Genomic DNA, 21,542 nt, shown 5'->3' with positions numbered 1-21,542 from the left:
CTATGTCAAGTGTTATGTTTAAGATTTTATCAAGGCAGGATGTGTTTTTTTGATTTGGACATCTGTTTTTGTTTACTTTTTATGTTTTAAGGTTTCTGGGGGGAACAGATTTTGATAATTTTGACTGTTATAGCTTAATGCTGACACTTCTATTTGATAATGGGTTGAATCTGTCATTGATTTACAGCAGTGGCTCTCAACTGGTCTAGCCTCAGGACCCACCACCACCTCCTTGTGAGAGAAAATGATCCGAATTTCTGATATTTTTCAATAAATCCAGTTTATTTCATTAAAAATAGTACAGTTTGGACCTCAGAGGGTTTTAAACATATCATACAACAAAAGCACATTTTTTTGCAAGACGTACATTCATAACCCACTGAAAACAGCTTCCAGACCCATTTTTGGTCCTGACCCACCAGTTGAGAATCACTCATTTAAAAGATTTAAAACCTGTGTGTAAGTGGCTGGTAAACATTGAAATCCTCCATTTTATGCACCAAACTGTGGGTATTTCAGACTTGCAGACTTAACCCTAAGCAACACTTCTGACTCTTCTTGCTAAGTTAGCCGATTTAGATTCTTGTGAATCCAAAGCTAACATGCTCTAAGCTGATTATACAGCACTGGAAATTGATTTCATTACATTTAAGTGCTTACATAAGCTGCTGAAGAATCCTAATTATTTCCATCAGGCTTATTATTTTATTTGTGAGGATACTGTGAAAGAAATGCGCCTCCACTTTTGTTGTGGAGGTTTTATTTTTTTAAACCAGCACATATTTTACTTTATTGTTTTTTAGTGTGTATGCTTGTCTGCATATTTCTCTTGGGTTGAAACGGATTAATACTCACTTGGCATGTTGAAAGTTTAACATGCCATGATAAAATCAGGCTCTATTTAAAATGGTGCAAAAAGCCAGTGAGGTGGAGCTTGTACGTCAACAGTTTATTCAGTTATTTGTAGGACAAAGAAGAGAAGTGATATTATAATTTCTTTTCACTTCTGGCTTAACTGACGAAACTCTAGTACAGTGCCTATAAAAAGTATGCATCCTTTTGTTTACCCTTTTATTAATTTTATGAATCAATCATGTTCGATATAATTTGGCTTTTTAGAAAACCTCTTTAATGTCAAAGTGAAAATGGATTTCTACAATGTAATATAAATTAAATAAAAATATGTAATGTAAAGTAAGTAGCTGCATTAATATTCAACCCCTTTAGAGTGGCTGACCTAATTCAACAGAGGTTCAGACAATCGGTGCTAGTAGTCTCACAATTGAGAACATGAGGATCGCTTGAGTGCAGTCAATGGGCCTCACAAGATTGAAGTATAAAGACAACTGTATTTGGAAGGTCCAGCCACTGGTTAATCAGTATTCCTGGCTACCATTACACCATGAAGACAAAAGAACATTTCAGGTGACTGAAAAGTATAAGTGAGGGGATTGATACAAAAAATTTCAAAAAAAAACATCCCCCAGAGTTCAGTTAAATCCATGATCAAGAAATGGAAGGAATGTGGCACATGTGTAAATCTGCCTAGATCAGGCCATCCTCACAAACTGACAGACCATGCAAGAAGGAGACTAGTGAGAGAGGCCACCAAGACACCTATGACTACTCTGAAGGAGTTACAAGCTTCAGCAGCTGAGATGGGAGAGACTCTGCATTCAACAGCTCTTGCCAGGGTTCTTAACCAATCAAAGCTTTATGGGAAAGTGGCAAAGACAAAGCCACTGTTTAAGAAAACTTTGATTCAGTCTTGACTAGAGTTTGCCAAAAGGTATGAGGGAAACTATGGTCAAGTGAAAGAAAGTTATTGGTCTGGTGAGACAAAAATGGTGTTTTTTGGCCATCAGATAAGACGCTATGTTTGGTGGACACCAAACACTGCATATCATCACCACAAACACACTATCCACACTGAAGCACAGTGGTGGAAGCGTCATGCTGTGAGGATGCTTCTCGGCAGTCGGCCCTTGTAGGGCTTGTAAAGGTAGAGGGTTGCTGCTTATTTCTACTAACTAATTTAGCCAAAGTGATCAAATCCATTAGCATTGTTTAAAAAAACTGATTCTTTATTTGACACTTGAGGATTGTTGAAAATGAGGGATTTTGACTCTCTTACAATGCTGCTTTAAGAAAATATAGCTGTTTATGGTATAGTTTTAGACAGGATACGACAGAATACGATACAATTATTGTCACATTATTATTGTCTCCTTGGGGAAATTTGTCTTGGACTCGTGTGATGCACACCATTTGATACCTCTGTAGTAGAACCAGTAAATAGAAACAGTGGAAACAAACAACAATCCACATGTAGACAGAGAAACACTTACCTGTGAATGCTTAAAGTGTATTGCACATTACCTATACTGCACAAAACTCACATTTAAAAACACAAAAATATAAGAGACATTATGAAAAAGGAGACCATGATGCTGTTGCACAACCCATGCAGCCTTGAGAAACATCTTTCAGAATTTTCACTGATGTCCGTGAGTGCGGTCTCATTCTGATGCATCAGTGATGGTGTGTGATAAAGGAAGTGGAAGGACATGACTGTGCACTCTGACAAATCATTTAGCCTTATCTACATCGATCAGCTCTCTCTGAACTCAGAGGGCTTCCTGTAGATATCTTTTTAGATTACCCAAAACCCCCTGAATGTCAAAAACAACCAGGATGACTAATCAACAAATTTAACTGAAATTTTCTCACATAACGGACCAGAACACTCAGTATTTAACATTTTTCATTAGAAGTGGAACCAGCTCGACTTTATGTTAAGAATTGATCATGTTATTTATTTATAATTTGTTAAATAAATGTTGAAAATTATTTTGTAGAGTAAAACTAATGTGAAGTAATGAAATGGAAAGCCTTTATTGTCATAAAAACCTCAACAAATTTTGGAAATGCTTTGATCATGTAGGTATCCATAGTAAAGAAAGTAATCTAATTGCAATTTTATCCTCCAAACATTGCAATTGTGATTTGATATGTGTTTTTTTTTTAAGTTCCACATGTTGTGTTTTTTCATTTCTTTTAAAACCAGACTATTATTATATGATTAGATGTTGATTTTGAGTCTCATCGCAAACTCGATGTGAACTGTTGAAGGAAATGATCATTTTTGTGAAACTGCCATTTTTTGATGAAGAGAAGCTGATACAAAAACAAGGAAAGTGGGATTTTTTTGCAATTTTTTGCACGATGTGTTGAGAGTAACGTGTCTGTTTTAAAAAATGTGTTGAATTGGTATTTTGACACAAATATCATGGTAAAGAACTATTGCTACAATCTAAAAAATGCAGCCTTAAGAGACAGGGGACCCCTACTATCCCAACTTCATGCTTTTAATGTTGCATACAGCTGAAAACACTCACTAGGCCTTTCAAACACTGGCATTAGAACAATACAAAAGAACACAACTGATTTAGAAACATGTTTGATAAAGTAATGTACCATTTAAAATTCTTTTGCTGGTTTTGCTATGATTATTGAAGAGCATCTCTAGACCTCCTCCCTCAGTGTTTTGCATCTCTTCAGGTCCTGACCTACTCTGGGAAGTACTAAACTAGAGCTGCCACTTAGTCCTTATGTGCCTTCATGAAGTGGAGAGTCAAAGTACAGTACTAGGTTGGAGCTGGGTTGGTTTCTTTGGTAGTATGATTCATAGAAATCTTTGAAGTAGGGGATGAATATTAGGCTAAATGATCAGTAATTAGTTCATCTTTGAGTCAGAATGGACATTTATGCAAAACTTAAAAAAAAAAAAATCTGATGGCCTAGTGGTTTGGTCATGCCCCATGTACATGGGCGGCCTGGGTTCAAGTCCTTCAGGTGGCTCTTTCACTTTATGTAATTCCCCAGTCTCTCATCCCCCTTTCCAACTCTATCCACTGTCCTGTCTTGACAGTAAATGCAAAACACCCAGAAAATAAATCTTTAAAAAAAATCCAAAGCATTCATGAGATATTGCTTTGACAAGCAAGGGATGAACATGAGACCAAATTACCTCGACTTTCTACCTATGACCTCCACAATCAGAAAGCATTCTTAAAAATATTGTTTTTCCACAAAGAAGTAATGACTATGAGGTCCATGTACCTTTAATTATGACCTCTAAAATGTAAACATTACATCTTTGAGTCATAGTAGAAATTTGTGAAAATAATAAAGGAAATCCCTCAAGGTTTTCTTGAGATATCACTTTCACCAGTAAGGAATGAACATATGGCCAATGATGTTAAAATTAACCCTAAAATCTAACTGGTTTATCCCAGAGACATGGGAGAAATTTCTGCAAAGAATGAAGAAAATCCCTCAGGTTTTCTTGAAACATCACGTCCACAAGTAAGGGATAAACATCGGGCCAATGACATCAAATTTACTCCAGAATCTAAATGGTTCTTCCTTGAGAAACAGTGAAGAAAATCTCTCAAAGTTTCCTTGAGATATCAAGTTCACCAGAAACATGATGCCTAATTGCCCTGACCTTTAACCTCCAGAATCTAATCCAAGCATCTTGAGTCACAGGGCACTTTTCAGCAAAGTTTGAAAAAAAATCCTTCACAGGGTTCTTAAGATATTATGTTCACAAGAATCAGACTGAGACAGATGAACACCGTGAAAACATAGTGCCTCAGCCATTGCTGGAGTAGAGGCATGAAAATGCAAAAGGCAACAGAAAAACACAATGCCTAGTTGGAAATGAACAATTTCTACCTTTGTTGTTGTTGTTTCCTGCAGTTGCCACAGGGTGTTATAAAAGAGCCATCTATGTTTACTGGTTTTTGTACTTCAGTTCTGCTAATTTACAATATTCTCACTCTTATATTAATTTCAAATGTGACTCAGTGTGAGGTGAAGGTGTGACCATCGTTCTTAGTCTGGTCACGATTTCCAGCTACCGTGCAGCACTTCACCTTTAAAACTTTCGGACTGTTATCTTCCCTACTGCTGCTTTACTCCGGTGTTAAAAAGCCGGCTCAGCTATTTTCTGCTCTTCCTCCTTCCAGCAGCTTCAGTCTGACCTACTTACAAGCGAGAAGGACCAGCGGAGGTGGTATCAAGGACCAAATGCTCTTCTCTGTCTGAGACTCGCTTTTTTCTACTCCCCATGTGTTCTTGCAAATTATTACCAGCTCTGTTTGACATTCATGGATGTATAGAAGGAGAATTAGATTTTTGGATTAAAGTACTGCCTTGTCCTGCCATCCTGAATTTTTCAGTGCATGAGAAAATTTAATGAACAAGGAGTTAAAATTTGTGTATTCAGGGTAATAACTCCAGGCTTCTACAGCACATATTCTCAGTAAAATATAGTTTCATAATCATCAGCTATTGTTATCAGAATATTAAGTGGCAGGGTGTCCTTGGCCTTATATGTTATGAACATTTGAGTTTTTTAGAGCCTTTCTATAGTTGAACTGTCTAAGGCCCAACTTGACAATATGATGTTACTGTCTAGGTCAGATAAACTCTCAAAGACCCAATATTTTGCTTTTAAATGGCGATACATTTTTATTATATTAGTCTGTAAGCATAGAAGGTTTTCTTTCAGTTTTGGTCTAACAGCAGTCTCAGGCATTGAAAAAAGAAGCCAATATGGAAGTATATGAACTACAGTCATTCAAGTGTCCACTTGAAGCAGGCTGCAAAAGCCAAAAAAGCTATTTTAACATCTGTATTAAAGTGCCTGTATACAGCAGAAATAGACATGTTCATAGCCTGATTAATTGTCTGTTTGGATTACACTAAGAGTTACAGTACAGCCCCAATTCATGTGCCAAAGACATGCAGTAAAGGACTGCTCAGCTACGCCCATCCCCTATCTTCACTCCCTTTTTTGCACTAAGTAGTCTTTTTAATTAAAAAAAAGTACACAGTTATGTTTTTTTTTCTCTTTTCACATTAGTGTTGTCATGTTATTGATGGATTTCACACATTGAGGGAGGAAAGCTGCTTTACAAGTATCAACATTGGCACTGGTTTAGCTCAGCTGGTAGAGCAGGCACCCATAGTCAGAGGCCATAGTCACTGGTCTTGGGATAGATTCCCGATCTCGGTGCTGTTTGGTACAAGCCCCACCACCTATACCACCCCACTCTCTCTCTCCCCATGTTTCCTGTCTCTCAGCGGTATCTAAATAAGGGCAAAAAAGCCCAGACGTAGTCTTTACAAAAAGTGACAACACTTTACTGGTTCTACATTGCAAGTGGATGTGAGATTCACACAGACTCTTGTGGGAGCGTGAAGCAGTGCAAGGCCTGAAGGCAGTGGCGCTTTTAAACATCCTTTCTCCCTCAATATGTAAAATTTATCCATGAATAAGAAATGTTGGTTTACTGTGTAGTAGATACTCCTTACAGAGGTCACTTTTCATCAAAAAGGCTGCTCACTTCCAAAAGGAAGTATGCTACATGCATGGTTCGAGCACATTCAGTAGAGCTGTACTGTTATGCATAAATTTGCATGACTAGGGCTGTGGTTAAGTTTACTGACACAGACGCATAGAACTGAATGCATTGACCAAGCTGTCCAAATACCTAAATACTTGTGACTATGAAATATTTCATTCAATGCAAAAACAACATTTGAAAATGGAGAAAAGGGCACATTTGTTAAACTGTGTACATATTTCTTTATGGGGCGAATGAACTGTGTATCTTACAATCCATTGCCATCTATTTTAATTTCTTAAGGATCCTTTTTTAAGCTTACAATCCATATATGTACCTTTTTCTATGCATATCTTTATTGTAGTGCTTACATTTTAAATGATGATGTAATATTTATCATAGTTTGTGTATTTATTGCTTCGTACAACAACAGCATGATTGCCATCATACACAGTTTACAGTCAGCCTTTGTGAGCACAGCAGACATTTTAATGATTATCGGAAACATTTAGTGACATCCCTGTGACCCTCTAGGATTGTGGTTACTGGAGTATTTTGCCTGAGATTGTAAATAAACCATTCTTTCACACTCAGGTAGCCCGTGGTAAGACTAATGTGAATATTCCTGGCAGTATGGTTAAAAATCTAATCAGCAATGGAGAAAAATTAATGGGAACTTAATTTCCAGAGCAGTGCTGTTGAACTCTATTGTAGCTGAACTCCAGGAAGCTTAAGGCTTTACTACTTCTTTTTGGTTTTCTATATCAGTGGAAGGTTTGGTTGAGATAGCATTTCCAGTATGGCAACTATCCTGGTTTAGCTTTAATGCTTCAGAATCCAAAGGATGATTTCATCACGATTATGTCCCTGTTAAATGCAATCTATGTTTTTCTTATAATAAGAGAAATCAGTTACTTATTTATGAAACTTCCAAACTTTAACAATCAAACCTTATATCACAGCTGAGTTCTCTAGCATGTCAGTCACTGTTTGATCCTCAGCTCAGCCTTCTTACCTGAAACCTCTCTCTCCTTCTCAGGTGCTGGCGACGGGCCTCAGCGCTCTCTACTCCTCCCTTCCAAGGAAGATTGAAGTTCGGGGGGATGATTGGCATGCCTTGCGGCGAGAAGACTGGATGGGTGTGTCATCACTTGTGCTGTTCATGAACTCTCTTGAGTTCTGCAACGCTGTGGTGCAAGTCGCTCATCCCCTGGTTCGCTCGCAGCTCCTGGACTACCTCCACAACGGCTTCCTTGTTCCGGTCATGGGCCCTGCACTGCACAAGGTGAATGCATGTATAAAAATGGGTCAGATTTTTTAGTTCTTGTGATTTCGGTAAACTTGCCTGTTAGAAAAAAGATCAGGCAGACCACAAATTATGCATTCACTAGAAATTGACCCATCTAGAGCTACTTGAACACCTTTTTATTGTGTGTTATTGTGAATAAGCAGGAGACTTAAAACATTGAGTGGAGTGTTTTTTTCGTTGAACTTTGCTTCTTTCAAAGATGAGTCAATGTGTGGGTGAAATCACAAAAATTGCCTCACAGTTTTTGTAGAAATTGTCTTGTTGCCTGTTCTTATCATAGATATTACTCACAGGACAGCTGTCTCCCTGCCTTCTATTGTTTCCTAGTACATACTGTATTTCTTTTTGTTTGTGTCTGTAGTCCTCTGTAGACGAGATGATTGCCAGCACGGCCTATCTGGACCTCTTCCTGCGCAGCGTGTCAGACACTTCCCTCCTCAAAACCTTCCTGCGCTTCATCCTGCTGCATCGCCACGACAACGATACCATCCTGGACACACTGCTCACTCGCATCAGCAGCAACTCAAGGGTATAAAAATCTATTTCTGTGTTTACTTGATCAGGGCTTCAAGGCCTTATATAAACTCAGTTGTGTAGGTGGTGCGTGGGCGAAGAGCAAGAACTGATTGCATGTATTTGTTTTATTAGAACAAACACGCAAAGTAAATGTCAGCAGCTCTGCATCTATGGGCTGGTGTGTCTGGTGGTGTTTGTAAGTTGTAAAATAACCCACAGTGTAATATTTGACATATTCTTAGATTTCAATCAGGTGTATTTTATAGACTTTTTAAAAGAAAGTGTATTTTAGCTATCTCTCACATTTGAATACAACAGAACCCCCAAAACCCTATTCCTACATCTATTCCTACATATATAAAATAAACTGTTGAGTTGTTTATCTTAAATTGAAAAGCCTGGGAAAAAGATTTACCATAGCATCCAAAGTATATCAGACTTCTAAAACCTATTTTTTGATCTGTCAGTATTAATGCTTTAATTGCATTTAGCTGAGGGCCATAATTAGTGCATTAATTTTTTAAATCACTATTAATCACATGCTTTATTGTAGGAGTGGGCTGGTTATCAGTCTGGCAGATTATTGATGCTGATATTTGGCATTTAGCCAATTATCTGTATCAGCATTTTATTTTACAATTGGCCAAAGTCATTTAATTCAAAGGTGTGCTGCTTTGGCTCCACTGCAAGGTGTCTTCCACCTAGCTTTGCTTTCACTCTCTACAGTCTCACTTAATGTCCTGCTCACACCACAATCCGACTGGTCAAATGTCCCACAACTACCAGCTAATCAATGGCAGCACTGACATGACGTCCTGGTTCCTGCTGCTACCTGCTCTGTGCTGGTTCCAGGGATGGGGATCGAAACCCAGAACCTTAAATACACGTTTATGTATTTTTCAAATCAAAAAGGTTTTGTCTTATTTATACTACTGTACAGTCTCATAGCTTCTTTGACGTAACGTCATTTTATGATATTACTGGTGTAAAACATGCATCAATTCTAGCAAGGGGAACATTAGCTGAAAACACATCAGCATTATGCATTAAATTAAACCAAAATGTGGTCAACAGCCACTTAAGGAAAAAAAATTTCCGCCTACAAATATTCACGCTGGGAGTAACATACGCTCATAATACTGGCTTCAGCTGCTCCAGGACAGTTTTCTTCATCTGCTAAAATAAATGCTGAAAAGTTCTCCCGAACTTTGTAGAAAGTCTTGTTAAGTAAAAATATTAATCCGGCGTAGAAATCCATGGTGAAATCAGCCGAATTGAAATTAATTAGCGAACTTGACGAGCTGAAAGATGTGTTCAGGTAACCTCAGTTAATTAGACAACTATATCCTATATTTCATAGTGTTCAAATGCCACATCAAAAAAGGAAAATTCTGTTTCTTGACAAGAAATGCACTAAATACAGTTGTGAATATGAGGAATGTGTTGAGGACTATAAAATAGATGTAAGGCTGAATCATAAGTTTTTTAACCTAAGCACTATTCAGCATAGACCATTCCTGTTGTAAATGTTTGTAATCATTTTGTCTTTCCACCAAACTATACAAGTGTAGTGGTATCAATAAGGGCTCAGGTTGATAAGGAGTGTTAATAATGGTATCAATATCAATGAAAACTAACAGTCTCCATTCCTAGCTGTTTCTCATACAGAGCTAGTGCTAAATAGTTTATTTTCCTTTTTTTATCATGCAGTTTTATTTCCTTGCCTCATTAAGTTCATTTTGTTTGTCAGAACAAATCCATATCTCTTCAAATATTGTTCATCGGTCACATGCACTACTGATAACCTGTATCAATATTGGCCCTGAAATATCTGTATGGTTCAACCCTTACTTTATTATTCCTTTCAGCACGCTTTTGCTAAGCCACCACTGTGCTGCTGTGTCTGCTAGCATTAGCATTAGCTATTTCTTTGGATAAGTCCCTTTTTATTCCTTGTTTTTAGTTCCTTTTTGTGTGTGTTGCAGCTCTGTATGGTATCACTAAGCCTCTTCAGGACGCTTCTCTCCCTGAACTGTGAAGACATCATGCTGCAGCTCATTCTCAGGTATGTCTGCACATCTCAGCTTGTCTCTGCAGTGTTGTTAGACTCTTTAATATGCAAATCATACCTAGTAGTCCCTATACACAGCTATTCTGAAGGCTAATCCATGAGTCACAAAAACTACACTTATAGTACGTATGAACACTCAGTTTCTACTAAGTGGTCCAGTTTGGTGCAGTAAAGCTTGGTGCAGATTTTGCTTGAGTTTCCACAGCCACCTAAATCCTTATTTGGTTGGTGGGGTAGTGTGTCTAGAAATTGTATGTAGTTGTTTTGTTCAGCCATAATAAAGTGCCTAACCTGAAGGTATTTAAAGAAGTGAATGCAAGGAAGCCCACAGTAGGAGGATAACTCTTCAAATGTCATAAATACTCCATCCTTGAACAAATTACCAAAGGTTTTAATACCTCTTGCATACCATAGTTTAGTAATGTTGTCCCTGAGAACTTCAGGCAGGGCTGGGTACAGGTGAAAGGGAGATCTATTCTATATTGATAAAACACATCCTGTTTTTTTCTTTATCTGCTGCCAGATCTTATGAGTATGGTTTTTAGTTGGGTTTGTGGTTGTGGTTAGAAGGATTTACATTGAGCTAAGATATGGTACAGATTCCAATCTCAGTTCTTGTAAATAGTACTGTTCTATTTGTTTCCAAATGGGTGGTTGGGCTAGCTCTGCCTGCCACATCCAAATGGCCTTGGCTTGTGTTGCCCAGTAGAAGTATTCAAAATTAAGGAATTTCAGACCACCTTTTTGTAGGGGTTTTGTAGGACAGCTAACTTTATCCTGGCTGGTTTATTCTGCCAAATAAATTGTATTAAACAGGAGTTTAGTTGTTTAAAAATAGTTTCAGGACTGGGGTTGGAAGCATCTGAAATAGGTACAAGAATTTTGGCAAAATATTCATTTTTATACAATTAATTTGTCAAATTAATGACAGAGGTAAATTAACCCATCTTTTACACTCCTCTTTTGTTGTTTTTTTAGCATTGCTGTGTAGTTAAGAGAGAATGTATCTTGAACTTTACTAGGGATACTTAGTCCTAGGTAGGTGATGTATTTAGAGTTCCACTGAAATACTGTATCGGGGGGTAAAGTTGTAATATGCTGAAACCAAACTGTACATCAAGATTAGACAGTAAGTGTCCCTTTTTTTCTCTTTCCCAGGTATCTACTGCCCTGCACCCATGTAATGCTGAGTCAGCGTCGAGCTATCAGGGACACGGACATCTACGGAAAATCAGCAGATAAGTTTCTGTCTCTGATCCCAGAGTGCTGCCGGTTCAGCACGCCGCCCTCTGCTGAGCGGGATGAGGATAATCCGTTCTGGGGCAAAGGTGAGCAACAATCAGACACCTGTGGGAAACTCATAGTTTATACAGTCTCCCCCTCTTATTGGTATTAATTATTATTAGTATTAAGATCGTCATGATAAAAAAGATTTTAAATTTTTTTTAATTTTTATTATTTTATATTTTTTTAAATTACCAAAGCAACAAAAACAGAAGAACTAGGACTCTAATATTTGGCCATATCTTGATTTTTCTCCATGTCCAATTTTAACTACTAGCACTCTCTTTTTATCCTTCGTCTCAATTCTGATCATCTACTTCTGTTTTTTTTTCCTCCAATAGCTGCTAATTTAGGTTGGAAAAAAAATCACCATATTTCTTTTCTTCTTTCCTGATGCTGGTATTTTTGTGCTTTTATACACATTTTTTTCAACCATTACATCCTTTTAAGCATATGGTATTCAATAAAGAAAAAACTGCCAGATCTTATTAACATAGTGTTTTGAAAATACTATCCCCTAGTGCAGCGATCCCCAAATAGCGGCCCGCGGGCCACTTCCGGCCCACCAGCAGGTGTCATCTGGCCCACGAGACATTTAAGGAAAAATATAGAAAATTTTTAGAAAATATATTGCTTTTTAATTTTTACTCTCTTAGGTGTTTAAAATACAAATTTTCCCTCATTTATCATGATCTTTCTATAATTATAGCAAAGAAAGGTCGTAATACTCTGCAATAAATGATTAGGATATGGTACATTGAACTCTCTTTATAGCAGGGAGGAACATCGTAAAATGACGCACGGCAAAGCAGCAGCAGTGCAACTTCATCACCTCAACTCTGCACACATGCTGCCCAAAAAGAGTCTAATAAAGACTGCATGATTTTTCAGACTGAAGGAGAAGTATTTGTTGTCTAATTTAATATTGATTCTTTTGTTGAAGATGAAGAATTTAACCATTGTGCGCAGCTGCACAGACTCTCATTGAGTCCAGCCCTTCCCCCACCTCTGACAAATTTTCTGTATCTCAGGCCTTAGCGACATTTTTGCCTTGTAAAACCAAACTTCTATCCCTGTGGGGGATTAAAACAGCTGCTGTCAGGATAGCAAACGCTTTACCTGCGTAATAGTCCGTCAGCCCGAAAAGCAGACATATATCTCGCTTTGGTGATTCAGTTCATTGTCAGCCTGATTTAATCACTCATAAAGAATCTGTAATGCCACATTAATGTCAACTACATTTATTTACATACAATTTAATTTTATGTCAACAAGATGTGCAATTATGGTCTTGATCACTAACGTTTGAACGGGACATAGTTTATAAATCCTACGTGTATTTGACTCCAGGTCTTGTCAAAAATAGAAAAAAAAAATACTCTCATAACAATGAAACAAATTGTTTATAACTGAAATTGTATTCCTAACCTGGACACAGGCTGTCCTATGACATGAGAGATCAGCATATTTGGTCTTGGCGCAGCGCACAGACATAATTACGCACTGAGATGCGGCACTTCATGACGCGCGCAGGGATGTCAGGGGGATTCAGAGAGAACGGACTTGCATAATAACGACTGTTGTGGATCAGACATGCTTAGAAGTCAAGTTTTCACTCAGTAGGTGATGATTTATAGCTCTTTGAGCAGTAACAGAGCAGCAGTCAGGGAAACATTTCAGCAGGATCCTACTATCACTCTCTTTGTAGCATCCCTCCTGGTGAATGACGGTTGACTCTCGTACTGATGGTTTTCATGATTTATTTTAACTTGACAAAGTCGACAAACTGTAGTTGCAGAAGTCACAAAAGCATAGAAATTCACCGTAAGAGCTTAATGCCTGCACAGGGGGTGCTAGGTTTCCACTAGCTCTCTTTGTTTACTTTGCTTCGCTAACTTTTCTCACCGTAGTAAAGTTACCTTGTGTTACTTTAGTCACTTCCTTTCTTTGTAATTTTCACTTCTTTTATCTATTATCTAAAGTAAAAGTCTGCTACTGTTAAACAGGAAGTAAAGTTACCTCAGCTTAAATCAATATAAAACTTACAAAATAAACCATTACAAAAGGCTATATCTGTAGAAACGCTTAAGGTTCAACATTTACACTAAATTTGGTTACTTAAACTCTTTCTGGACTCTGCACTGATCCCAGGTTGGCTGAAATATTCTCAGGGTCTAATCAGATATTGTGAACAACAGTTTGCCATTTTAAAGCCATAAACAGTCATGCTGAATAAATGTTAATAATGAATATTCCAGTCTTGTAGCATCAGTGGGTCTTAAAAACATTAAAAATGTGTAAAAATTCCCACGTGATACAAGGACAGCGTATTTATGACTGACCTGTTTAGATTACTTGCTAATAAATCCTCTGTCTAAAGTGTAGCTAATTAAGCCATACGCTGTGTGTATATATGTGTGTGTGGGTGTGGGGGGGTGTGTGTGTGTGAGTGTGTGTGAACTTTGAAGAAATCATGTCTGGCCCTCGGCTTTCTGTCCTTGAAAAATTTTGGTCCCCAGGAAAAACTAATTGGGGAACCCTGCCCTTGTGCTTTGAGTTGATAACTTTATTTCAATTTTTTCCGTCTGTAACTTGGTGAAATGACTTCAGAGTGATGCATCCATACTTTTTGAACATTTACAACACAATTTTCACATCATTACGTCTCTAATCAGGACTATGAAATGTATGTAAAGTGTGTATAAACTTGTCTGTGGCGTTAAAAAGGAATCTAATTGTGTCTGTATCTCTTTATCTGACAGTACTGAACAGTCCCAATGCAGACTCTCCAGCCCCTCCCAGACCCAGCACCCCATCCCGCTTAGCCTTCTTCATCCGCCAACAGAGCATTGGAGGTGGATTAGGAGGAGGGGGTTCCTCTTCGCCCACCAGCATGGAGGCAGTGCAGACTCCTTCAGGCTCCCACCCTCTCTCTCCTGACAGCCCGATGCCCCCTCAGCACCTTCATACAGATTGTCTAGACTGGGATTCAGGCTACCTGGAGTACCTCAAAGACGCCCGGCGGGGCATCGAGCATTGCTCCTGGGCTTGTCGTGACTGGTCGGCACCCTATGATGGAGAAAACCCTTCCCCAAACACAGTCCCTCCACCCCCACTTCCCCCCACTTCCAACCCTTCAATGGCCATGTTCCCTGAGCACTTCTCTCTCCAGCAGGGAGGGAGCAGTAACACCCCCCCAGGCCAGCAGAGGGCGGCCATTGTGGCAGCAGCACGATCTGAGTGGAGCAGCTCAGAGCGGGACAGTGGGGAGTGGGACGTCACAATTGGCAAAAACAACTGCATCAGCCTCACACCACGCTCCAAGAAACGCAGCCTGCAGAGAGAGGAGCTCCTGCCAAAGCCTCGCCTCGTCCCCGCCTCCTCGTCTTCTGCTCCTTTATCAACCTCACATCCCACCTCGTCCCCTGCTCCTCACATTCCAACATCTGCCATCACTGTTAGCTACCAGGCCATGTATAACGGGACGATGGGGTCGAGCGACGGCTGCTCAGACAATCAGGACAGAGGACTGGAGGTAAAGAAAGTGAAAAGAGACTTAGGGGAGCAGCAGTATTTGGACGAAAATGCAAATCAAAACGGATCACTCGTCTCCTGTCCCTCCCAAAGCTGCTCCGCTCTCACTCAGTCCATTTTTAGCAACAATGACATAAGTGATGCTAAATCTCCTCACGCTAAACAGATCGCTTCTCAGATCTCCGTCACTCAGCAACCGTCTGACACCAAACTGCCAACCAGCGACACCTCAAACCCACACAGTGCATCCTCAGATCTTCCAGAAGCCAACCAGACACAACAATCTGTAGAGAGTTTAATCCAGGAGCTGCTGGAGCAGGCACCCGGAGAACCACAGCTGCCCGGAGACTCCAACGGTCAGGGCATAAGCATCGAGGCCTTCACCCAGGAGCTTAGTGAGCTGGAGGACCGTGTGAAGGAGCGCAGCAGGGCAGCCTGCCAGCAGGAAGAATCTGCCAGAGAGTTGCTGTCTGCTGAGCGGCAGGAGGAGGACCAAGAGCTGTCCACAGGGCTGGCAGGAGACGTGAAGGGTGAAGGAGCTGCCGTGGGGCTCTGCAGTCCTGCCAGACCTCTAAATCAGCCTGCCTCTCAGCCGTACACAGGTGAGACTTGCATTGTTCATGCCTCTCAATGCTTCTATTCGAATGACTTCACATACTTTGCAGTGAAGCTCTTTGAAAAGATCGACTTGTTTTCTTTTAAAAATGCCTGGTTTTGGAGCAAAAGTCATGAAATACTTTCAGTGCTAGCATTTTGGCATGTTTCTTTTAAACTGATTGCATAGTAAATTGTCGAAGATTTGGTCAAGAAAAAAAATACATATTTATAAAAACTGTCGAAATGGATAAAAGTCTCTCCCTATTAGATTTCTTACTTTTTCCTTCAGTATATTGATTTTAGATTTTTGAGGCAAGTTCTCTCAGTGAAAAAATTACAAATTAGTCATTTAGGGACTGAAACAGTATTTTGTTTTTTTGCAGGAATAAAAAATACATTTCTTGGAGGGTCCTGAGATAAATAGAGAGCTTTTTTCTTAAAGCTTCTGTGATTAAAAAAAAAACCTTTAAATCCCACCAAGGTCCATTGTTTTTTGCATTTATGTCTTGAAAAAAAGAAGTTGGTACATTTTGGGAAAACATCCATGATCCATGCTAATACTGATTTATCTATGATAAACCTATAGACAATAGGAATGGGCAGTTATACAATGATACCATACACTGGGGTATTAAAAAATAGCCATGTTACTGCTTTAAATACTGTAAACAAGATGGTGTTGTGAGATTAGTTAATATTTATGATAAATTACTCACCAGGCTAAACGAAAACCATCCAGAGATTTTTTAAAAAATGAAAACTGGCTGGATGAAGCTCGATATTGACAACCCGGGAATCATTGAAAGCTCATGGAACATTACTTCACATTCCCACATCCTAAATGATAATAGTTTATCATTATTTCTCATATTACCTCTGGGAGGAAGTGAGGAAGGAGGGAGAAAAAGAGAGTGCCTATGTGTTGTATATGGAAAGGAAAAAGAGAAACATAATTTGATTTTTCTTGTCAAGTGTAAAAACAGTTCTTCAACTATAAGTCACTTCCATCCTGCACATGTTGCTTCATAAACATCTTCTTTTAGACTCCAAGTATTTTGTTAAAGGTATGAAGGAAGCGCTGGTAGATTCTGTTCCCTGTGATGCGCATGCATGCCAGCAAGTGCAGGTGTTTTTTAAACACCTGGCAGTAATACTGTATACCCTGTTAAAATCTGGAGAAGGTATAACAGTTTTAAAAAATGAATACTACCCAATCCTAATGGGCAGAGAATATATCCCCCAAACTAGTCACCAATTTATTATTTTTCTCAGTTGTTTCAACAAATGATGACTCAGAAATTTCCAATAAATTAGAGTTCAGTTTAAATTCCAATAGGTGCTTTGCAGATGATGTCACACAGCAGCAGAGAACATCCCTTGGGGCCAAGAATTGATTGATATTCATATCAAGCGGGGCCCCAAACCTGAAATAGGAAACTGGGTAAGAGCTTCATGTATAAAAATGGGTACACATATGTATCATGGCTGGACAAAAAGGAAGCGCACAAGGACACATACCCAAATCCCGACAGGAAGTCCACGAGCTTTTCATTTCAAAATAAGGCATTTTTGATGGTGCCGAATGACTTCATTTTGATCTAGTACTCCTTCTGGCAACACAAAACTGACACAATTAGGCCATTTCTGTATTGACGATCAAGTTGTTATCACACCATTTAACAGGAAGTCACTGAAACTCTTTTTACGAAATTTTTGATTTGCATTACATCTCATATGTGTGATTAGGGTCTGCCCCTCTACATGATTAAGTTATTTAAATTCGTATTGCATGTTTTTACTGATGCGCCACCTACCGCAAGAAAGAAGAAGCATCTCTAACATATAATGTCCTTTTTTTTCTCATTTTACATGATAAATAACGATCCTATGAGGATCAACATGGTTCTTATACTCTACTGCAGCACACAGCACAGGTTGCTTATGCCCAATTAGTCCCACACTCTCACAGTTGTGACATACCACGACATGCACCAGGGTGCAAGGGCTCTTCAATGCTGCCTGCAGCCCTAGTTCCAATTATTTTTCATTTTTTAAAACTAAGTCCTTATTTCTAGAGTGTTATTCTGATAAGTTCCTGGGTCAGGGTCATCTTTCTGGGTAGTTTATGAATTTGTGCTGTGGACTGTTAAAAACAGCTACATCATTTGAGGACCATTTAACAACAAGCCACATCTGTTTGTCTGTGATATCAAAAAATTATTCATTTCCTCATTACATCATGACTGGATTATTGCGGCTCTCTATATTTAGGCCATCCTCAGTCGTCATGGCAGATGATTTAAAAACAGCTGCAGGGATGCTGACTGGTACTAAAATGTCTGATCACATCACTTTGGTCGTTGCCTCTGCTCTTTGGGCTCCCTGTTAATTTTAGAATTGGATTTAAGACCTTGCTGAGTGCTTACAAGGCTCTTAATGGCTCAATCTTACATCACAGGCCTTATTCACTGGCACTTAGCTCCAAGGTCTGTTAGATCTGATAACATTTTTCCTGTAAATCCTGGGGTCAGGACTTAAAGTGACAGATGTCAGAGTCTGTGTAGATGCTGATAGACAAAGAACTTTTTCTCTGGTGCATCTCTTTATACCATTTTAAAACAAATTGCTGAATTCGTTGTTCCACAACCATCAATCTAATTCTATGCACCTGTCTCACGAAATAGATGCAGACTTTTCAAAGCTTTAGTTCTTTTAGCACTGTTGATCAGGGCAGTAATAGAGGTTGTATTGTTTTAATGCTAGTTTTCAATAAAACAGCAGCAAAAGAAAATTACAACCATTGGTGAGCCAGAGATGTTTGTTTAACGCCCCTTTTGCAGGCTGTAGCAGCAAACATACACGGTCCAGCTGAATACTTGTCCTTACAGATGTGTTTTAACAGCATTCTTAAGGATCTGTATTATCTACTATTGCTTGTCTTAGTTGCCTTAGGTTCACACTTTCTGCCTCAGAAAAGAATATGTCAACCTGTTATGTACCTATTTAAGCTGTGACACCAGCATATGTTATAATACTGCTGTACATTTTAAAGAATGACAGTAGCTTATTCAACGTGCTTATTCTGTGTACCTGCCTTTATGCATCAGCCGCAGTTGGGTAACATTTTCTTACAGAAGTGGCAGTCATGGACTGAATGTTTTTCTTCTTTGTAATAGCCGGTCTATACTGGAACAGTTTCACAGTAAGTCCTGAAGTCATAGAGGATAATAAGAGCTTGTCACTCCACAGTGGCAGCACTAAAGAATGGTGCTGAGTTTGATTGCCCTCATTTTACCTTTTCAAGCTGTTAAAGCTCCCCGCTGCTCTCCTTTCAGCCTGATGGCCACATCAGTCATTCTATCAGACGCTGTCAAAGTCTCGTCTGATTTCATCCCCTCTGTTTGTTCCCATTCAGCTGAGCTAAAGTTGGGTGTTTTATGTCTCTATTAAGTGATTCATCACTCTTTCTCCGTGCAGGTCCGTTCATAATGGTTCTGTTTTCCAAGCTGGAGAACATGCTCCAAAACTCGCTGTACGTCAACATCCTGCTGACGGGCATCGTGGCTCAACTGGCGTGCTATCCTCAGCCCCTCCTACGGTCCTTCCTGCTCAACACCAACATGGTCTTCCAGCCCAGTGTCAAGTCACTGATCCAGGTACAGCCAAAGATGGCCTCAGGTGTTTTTTTTAAAGTCATGCCCAAAGTCTTTAAGGGCAGAAAGTCCAAGTTTAGTCTGAAGTCCTTTTTGATGATTAAAATTTAACGGTCACAGCAAAGCAAATCCAGCAGAAGATTGTACTGTTCTTTTGAAATACTGAATTACATTAGTCATTTTAAACTTAATTGAAATACGTTAATGCTTGTTGTTTTTAACATGTAACAGTATAAGTGAAGTTTCATAACAAAACAAGCATATCTTTGTTGTACGGGGTCCATAGAACATTCATGCACTATTAATAAGTATCAAAAGGGATGGTATACTTAGTCCTTCAGTAGGAAGTATAAATGTGTCATCCTTATTTGAATGATCATGTTAACTGGGCAGAGGCATGTAGTATCCATATTTGTGTAAGGCAGCACTGTCAACACACAGCCGGCTAAAGTAGCTCTCTAACTGATAAAAAAAGACTCAGACCTAGCTGTTGTCTATTACATATCTCTCTACTACACTAATAGCAGCATCGATTTTGATTGTACTGCAAATTTTATAGGGGTGGCATTGATACCAGTGTACCACCCGCTACTACCTCTTATAGGGGGCTTACAAACTATTGAATAATGCTTGTTAAAAGAACCTGAATATAAAGCGTTATCTAAGTTTCAAATCTGGTGTTGATTGACAGCCTTGCCTGAATTTTGCCAGCCGTGGGAGTTAAGTGTCTGCACAGTAAGTCCTGAAGTCACAGAGGATAAAGAGAGCAGGAGGTGCAAAGTGAGAAGAGAACAGTCACTTGGTAATTGATCAACAGTCTAGTGTCAATGAAAAAAGATTGATCAAAATTAAAAACCTCGGTAATATCAGCTTTAAAGTCCTTGCCATATGCCCACTCTCCTGACAGACATCAACTTTCTAGCTTAGGTGTTTATTGCTATAGTTCCTGAACTTTAATTTGATTTTGTTACAGTTTTAAGGCATTTGTTTTGTGGGCATAATTGTCCACTTCCAGCCCACCTCAATTCTGTGCTTGCCTCTGTTCCAAGAGCATCAGACCCACATTGTATTTGCATGGACTCTCTCTTCCACAGTCTGATGATATTGACTGCCAGTTTCTATGGTGCATCACAGTGAACACATCTATGACAGAGAGGAAGGATGCCTCGTAAAATGAAATAGCCTCAGGCCTTTTCTTCAGCAAAGTAGCAGATACTACTACAACTTCAGCCAATGGAAAAACAAAGCTGTACAGTTTTATGTTAGAGAGGAGAGTTTGGTTAAGCTGAACCATGCAGCACAAAAAGGCTTTACCTCCATGTGGGAGCAACTGAAGTCTCAAGGAAAAATGTACTAGCAAAGTGATCAACAACAATTGCTAGCTGCCTTTCAGAGTCTGTAGACTAACTTGTTTCGGCCTCTCACCTCAGGTCCTTGGTTCTGTGAAGAACCGTATCGAGGCATTTGCTGCCTCCCACGAGGACTTCCCCGCCATGCTGAAGAAAGCCCAGCAGTACCTGGTGGCCCGGGGCAAAGTGGACTGGTCAGACTTGCCTGCAGGAGTTCCAACCCTGCGGCGCTCTGATTCACTTGGTGAGTATAGAAACAAACTGAACTGGCACACGTAGAGTGTGTTTGTATTTGTGTGCCTGTGTCTCTTTTGTCTCTGATATTAAATCTGACAGACTTGAAAAGGTTAGAGGCAAAGTTTTTCCTTCCTGTCAAGCTTGAATAACAGGGTAGAATCGGATTTTTTAGTGGTTTTTTGGGATCTTGCTGTCATTTGAGGACTTAACTGCATTATTCCATTGTGAGAGATCAGTTTAACATTAATTATATAACAAGACCTTACAACAAGACTGCCTTGAATTAAGAATTAAACTATGTTAAAGGTCTGAACAAGAACTTAGATCAATTTCTTAAGCCAAGTTCCATCTTTCCAGGTTATTAAAGTGCAAACTCCCGATTGTAGGTTGAACTGGTATACAAGTGGCAATCTTTTGGAGGCTCGTGTAGAAGGAAAAATAAGTTTAAATTGTATTATTGTGCATGCTGGTACTCAAAAATCGATATAGCAAGTAGGTAAGGACTCCTGGCCAATGCATGTATTGATCCAGATATTACAGAATTAATATGGCTACAAATGCTGTGATGAAAGTTTT

At 39.2% G+C, this 21,542-nt stretch overlaps 1 protein-coding gene across 1 annotated transcript in view; it reads left to right on the top strand.

Moving 5' to 3' along the window:
• fhip1b (FHF complex subunit HOOK interacting protein 1B) overlaps positions 1-21,542 on the top strand; it is a 43,940-nt gene that overhangs the window by 11,051 nt on the left and 11,347 nt on the right. Inside the window, exons 4-10 of the mRNA XM_041806650.1 lie at positions 7,456-7,701; positions 8,087-8,254; positions 10,227-10,306; positions 11,471-11,640; positions 14,359-15,732; positions 19,205-19,383; positions 20,811-20,973. Coding sequence (XP_041662584.1) covers positions 7,456-7,701; positions 8,087-8,254; positions 10,227-10,306; positions 11,471-11,640; positions 14,359-15,732; positions 19,205-19,383; positions 20,811-20,973 — 2,380 coding nt within the window. The remainder of the gene's footprint in view (positions 1-7,455; positions 7,702-8,086; positions 8,255-10,226; positions 10,307-11,470; positions 11,641-14,358; positions 15,733-19,204; positions 19,384-20,810; positions 20,974-21,542) is intronic.

Source organism: Cheilinus undulatus, linkage group 15, assembly GCF_018320785.1.
Source record: "Cheilinus undulatus linkage group 15, ASM1832078v1, whole genome shotgun sequence".
Taxonomy (NCBI): Eukaryota; Metazoa; Chordata; class Actinopteri; order Labriformes; family Labridae; genus Cheilinus; species Cheilinus undulatus.
The sequence above is the reverse complement of the archived record's forward strand: the minus strand, read 5'-3'. Positions and strand labels throughout refer to the sequence as shown.